The 6,000-nt window shown below is 41.3% G+C and overlaps 1 protein-coding gene across 1 annotated transcript in view; it reads right to left on the bottom strand.

Annotated features, from left to right (window-relative positions):
* Nucleotides 1-6,000, bottom strand: part of LTK (leukocyte receptor tyrosine kinase) — a 49,420-nt gene that overhangs the window by 21,499 nt on the left and 21,921 nt on the right. Inside the window, 4 exon segments of the mRNA XM_083863070.1 lie at nt 358-544; nt 2,685-2,835; nt 3,365-3,539; nt 5,117-5,218. Of these exon segments, the coding sequence (XP_083719196.1) occupies nt 358-544; nt 2,685-2,835; nt 3,365-3,539; nt 5,117-5,218 (615 nt within the window).

Genomic DNA, 6,000 nt, shown 5'->3' with positions numbered 1-6,000 from the left:
AAAGAAGAATAGCCTAAGGCCAGAGCAATGCTACTGCTTGTCTCATAGAATCATTGCAAAAGTATTTCACATCATGTTCCTGAGTACAAAAGTAACTGTTTAACTGAACATCAAGGTTTTGTGATTCATTTTTTTTAGGACTGCTGCCAGCATTAAAGTGGGATCCTGGTGTAATTCCCACATCTGAGCTGTTAAGGACTGAGGAACCAGTTCAGCTAGCCTAGTGACAGGAATAAACAACTAAAAAGACAAAAACCAAAAAGAGATAGAAAGAGGAGAAGGAGAGAGAGGTAGAAGAGGAAGGTTCAATTTTCATAATTTTTTTAAAAGAACTATTTATCATATGCCATGACTGACAGTGAGAGCTAGTTGCTCTGCTGGACACTGCAGGATGCAAAGAGGAAATACTTACTCTAAAGATGTATGTTGCTCCTCCTCCACCCCCACCTCCTCCAGCCCATTCCTTCAGGTCCCTTTTTTTTTTGTAATCTTCTTCAATGAGAGATGACTCCCCTAAGCAGATCTTCTGGATTTCAGAATTGCTCTGAAAGGAGACAAGAAACGGACTCAGACATCAGCAAAGTCCAACCTTTGAGACTTGTCTGTTTATTTCAGTATAATAATGTCATAATTCTTGTCACGCATATTAGGCATATATAAACCAGTAGATTATGTTTTTACAAAGTGACCTTTCCTACAAGGACTGACAGTTGAGGGATAGATCTGTCTGTAACTTCTGATTTGCAAACTCACAATACACATGAAAATGAAAATAAAGATGCATACAGAAAAAAATGTAATAACTCATTGTTAATTTCACATAATTAATATTTTGCATATTTAGAACTTATGACCAAAGACATTTAAATATTTTGGATTATGGATTAATTCTGAGAATTTTCTTACTGCACATTTACTATTTCTTTCTCAAGGAGACACATGCATAAAGCAAAGGTGACCCATACATAGTTGAGAATAATCTATTGGTACACCTTAGAAGAGTAATTTGGAGGTCCAGTTTCCTATTCCTCCACCAGTCTTACCACCTGTGTCCTTTCATTCATGCAGAATCACAGAATGGGGAAGGCTGGAAGTGACCAGTGGAGGTCATCTAGTCTGTGCAACCTCCCTGCTCAAGCAGAGTTCCCTGGAGTGTATAACTCAGGATTGTGTCCAGGGCGCTTTCGACTATCTCCAGAGAAGGAGACTACAATCTCTCTGGGAAATCTGTTCCAGTTCTCAGTCACCCTCACAGAAAAGAAGTTCTTCATCACATTCAGGTGGAACATATTCCATTTTCTACCCATTGCATCTCATCCTGAGACTGAGATTGAAAATTGACAGAGGGAGAGCTCTTTCTCAATTCTATTTGTGATGGTGCATGGCCTTTCTTAGTTGGTGGAGCATTTTGTCTGGTTAATTCAAACAGGAGAACAAAAGACACAAGGTAGATGAAGACCAGGGAAAAGCAAATGGGGTAAATCTGAGGAAAGAGAATCAAGGTTTGGAGCTGCAGCACTTCTCCAGAGAAAGAAAAACAAACATTAGTCACCCAATATACAGACTCATGACAATTTCCAAAGCCAAAGAAAGTTGGGCTTTGGAAGCAGGAAAAATTAAGTGCAACTTTTTCCAGCAGCACCTGCCAAAGGGAGATAGTGCTGGGTTATAATTTGCAATTTGGAGAACAAATTATTAAATGCAAGGATTTAATGGACAACTTTTCAAATTATGACCTAAAACTAGAGAGTGCACTGAAAAGGGAACTGCAGATACACAAATGTATCTTTTACTTAAATAGATACAATTCTTGTACTATATAAAGTGAAGAAAAGGTGGGTTTAGAGTCTATTGCAGCATCTAGGTAAGACATCATATCCTGTGGGAAAGTAAACAATAATTTTAAATGCCTGCAGGAATAGTTTATGCATATCCAAATACACCAGCCTGTGGAGAAAAAACAGCTTTGCTCCTGGGCAGGGGTTAACAGCATCTCTGGAACAAGGCAGTATCAAGAACTAATGCTGAAAAGAGGTAGTTTTTAAGCCTAAGGGACAAAAGGACTTTCAGATCATTTGGTCTAGCATTTAGAGGACACATATATAGGCATTCGTGTCACCCATTTCCATTTCTCATTATTGGTTTTTTGTCATCACAAAAACCTAATCCAAGGGCTGCTGGAGTTAGTGGGAAGATTCTCACTGGTTTTGGAAGGCTTTGGATTCAGACTTTAGCCTCTCAGCTTAGAGAATATGTAACACAGTGCAGCTACAACACTGCTGGATCCTTCCATAAATAATAATAAATTTTCTGAAAATCCTGGCAGACAGAAAATAATCTAGACTGTGGAAAAACAAAAGAGGGAGCACATCACTTGCCTATGAGCTCCCTGCTTAAAATAAGCACAAGAGAGCTGATGAAGAACTTATTTCAAACACCAGGAGCTTAAAGCAAAGTTTCTGTGGGCTTCATATTTGTTTGTACATTTTGGGATTGCTTTTCTTTTCAGTGTTCTTTATATCTGTTTTGAGATTCTTTCAAACTTCTTTTATTGGTTCTTTCCTGTCTCCTGACTGGATTTCGTTGCTAGATTCTGGGATTTCTATCTTTTATCACCAAACCCCAAGGCACCCACTGAATAGTATCTGCAAGGTCTCTGCCCACATGTGCTTCATGGTCCTCACCCCAGGGCAAGCATCCTCCCCCTGCTGCCCCACTAAGATGTACAGCAGCTCGTCTTTCTCCAGGTGGAAGGTGGCTGAGATGAAGACCCCGTGGGATCTCTTGTTGTGGTTTTTGGCTCCCTTCCCCCCAGCTGCTCCATAGGCAGAAATCCTGCAAGACAAAGTAAATAATTGAAGAAACAACTCTCACACTTCTCATCCCCAAAGTAAATCCATCTGCGAGGTCTCCCCAGCTTTCACTTCCAAACAGACATTTCTCCAGAGCAGGCTCCCCTCCTGTAGCAGCTTGTGGCTATTCTTTGTTTGATACCCATGTAGGTAGGTTGCGTAAGAGGACAGACCAACCCTCACCCGAGTACTGGAAACAGAGACTGCAGGAGTAAACAGCATGAGCTGGTATAGCCCACTTCAGAAGTCTAAGGCTACAGGACTGAGATGAGGGCAGCACTTTTACTTGACTGCATGCCCATTCTCACTCCTCCTCTGATCTCTTCTAGGTCTCTGCTCACCTTTCCACGCTTCACAGTAGCTCAGATATATCTGTTTATAGCTATCACTACTATTTCTGAACTCTCCCCTCCACCCACTCAGTACAGGTGGTACCACACTTGTGCTTGTTGAAACTTCACAAACAAAAAGCAGTTAGAGGTGGCTGCCCCCCAGCACAGACTGACCCTCACCTGTATCTGTTTGTGGCTGGCACTCTCCAGACTTGCACACCCCGGAGCCTGCCCTCCTTCTCCACAGTCACCGACACATTGCTGTTCTTGTAGGCACTGTCACACTGAGCTTGAGTTGGCCCATGGGGACCACTGGCACCACAGGTTGAGAACCACCACAGAACAGTTTTGTCCCCTGTGGCGAAAACAGCAAGAGTTGAGTCAGATGTGATCTTCCCTGTATTTCTCGGTACTTATACTCACTTTCTTCTAGTCATAGCACAACTACGGCTTTGTTATGATCACTGTTTGCTTTTCTCCTCTCTCACCTTCTCATTTTCTGCACACTATTTGATAAATCATGGGCTGAAGATAAACTTTATTGATTTCGTGTGAGAGGGGAAAGGAAAAGGGAAGAGGTACTGAATTTCTGAGAAGGGGTTTATCCAAGTGTCTGACAGACATAATCAAATTCCTCTTCTCAGTGCCAGTCTGAAGCAAGATGTTCAACTTTCCAAATGAGAACTAAACCATGTACACAGAGACAAGGGTTGAAAACATCTGTCATTACAACTAGTGAGCATTTAAGAAACACAGTGAAAGTTTTAAGGGACTTATCTCAGGCTTACACAAGAAGCCTATGGCAGCAGAAATAGCCAGGGAATAGCTTCTTGCTACCATCTGTAGGGACACTTCTAACCCAAGCAATTTCTTTCCTGGTTCTCATTAAGCGCTATTCCTTTGTTTCTACAATAGTGCAGCAGATAAGGATGTCCTCCATTTCACAACCATTTTCTAAGACCCAAACAATTCCATCTTCTCCATTGAATTAGATGAAGCCTAAGAATAAAATTTTCAGCAATGTATCTAAAAACTGCATGATGCAGTTTGTGCATAAAAGCCAGGGTCAGAAGTAGAACTGTTTAAGAGTTGAATGATTAAAATAGAAGTTACAAACTTTTTAAAGAAAAATTCGAATCTTGTTTAAAGGAATAGGCAAGCAAAACTATCCCTAACAGACATCATCCTATGAACATGCAGATGGATCAATGCAGTGTGAGTTTCAGCTGCATTACAGCATTCCCCTGATGTAATTGGAACAGACAGCAGTACAGATTGTCACATTCCAGGTGTACACAGCCTTCAGGAGCTGATACTGTCACCCACTGGTATTTGTTGGCTGCAAAACAGCCTCAAGAAAACTTCTCCTCCTCATCTTCTCCTTCAGACAGCTCTTCTCACCCACACAATTCTTATCTGTCCTCCAGAGTGGCAATCTCTACCACTATCAGTAAATTACTTCCCAGTGTTCCCTATTCTCCTACTTTTTTATCCAATTTTTCTCTTCAGCAGATTTCCTCATCCTCACTTCCTTCTCCCTGGATTTTCATCTTCACAACCACTATTCTATACTCATTTTATTCAGCTTCAGTGCTCAGCACTCTTGCTATTCCCGGCTTTCTGTACAGGTCTATACCTTTTGTTCCTAAGCTGCCTTTCCATGCACTCCAAATCTGAGTCAGCTTCTGTCTTCACTTGAAAAGATTCTGCTCTTCTTTAAGGAGGACTTGCCATTTCAGGGCTGGTGAGCAGGGCTCCAGAAAACTACTTCCCTATAGCCAAACAGAGACTACCTGACACAGTCCCCACATCTTTGGCATGGATTATATATAGTTGCCTCATTGCTATAGGGCAGGCAGATCCCACACAGGAGACACGAAGGGAGCCACCTTTTCTAGCCAAGAGACAGGCTTTCAGTACTGAATCACATACCTGGGAGGGAAGGCTCTTCCAGGGGGTTCAGAAGATGCTCATCTAGAATATTAATCTCACGTGGGTACTGGCGTTTCCCACCAAAATGACTCTGTTGTCTTCCTGTAATGGTTTGTAGAATAGAGGAAAGAGGTGGGAAGATGGTAGAAAAGAGGAATGGAAAATTTAAAGATTACATGAATTAATTAAGTACAACGATTTGGTTAAGATAAGTAAATATTACCTTGGGTAGAAAAGGTGTTTTGAGCAATCATAATTTTGTATCCCTCTTTTGAGCCCATGTCTTAGGTTAGCTACTTGTATCTGTGCAAAGGCAGTGGGTATTCACGTGAGCACAGACGCTCCGTGCTACCCCATACAGGATAAGCTCCTTGGTCTGCAATTTCCTCTAGTTGTAATTACAAGAGATTTTAGGAAAAATGTAGTGTGGGGAAACAGATACCAGGTACTGATATTCTGCTGGCTAAACAGGCAGGTGACAATTCTGGACAGTCAAATGACTAGAGGTGTAAAGGAGAGTAGTGACAAAAATCATTGTCTTCAGTTCTGAATGGTTTCATGGCAAGTAATCCAGCTAAACAGATCACTCCCACCTCAGCAACCAACTTTGAGCACCTGAGAGCTCACTTAGAGAATAAATAGATAAAATTACATGCCTCACTAACATACATAGTTAAGAAATAGAAATATACCCTTGACACAAAGCTGTAAATCTTTGGACAAACCTTTTTGAAAACCACAGAGCAAAACTATACATTTCTGACCACTGAGATAGGCCTTTGAAAACCAGTCCTTTCTCAGAGAGGAGGAATTTCAGATCAATTACTGATCCAAAACATCTGAATGTACTGAGAACACCATAACACAAATACTGCCTTACAACA

This window comes from Zosterops lateralis (assembly GCF_965231275.1).
Source record: "Zosterops lateralis genome assembly, chromosome: 6".
Lineage (NCBI taxonomy): Eukaryota > Metazoa > Chordata > Aves > Passeriformes > Zosteropidae > Zosterops > Zosterops lateralis.
The sequence above is the reverse complement of the archived record's forward strand: the minus strand, read 5'-3'. Positions and strand labels throughout refer to the sequence as shown.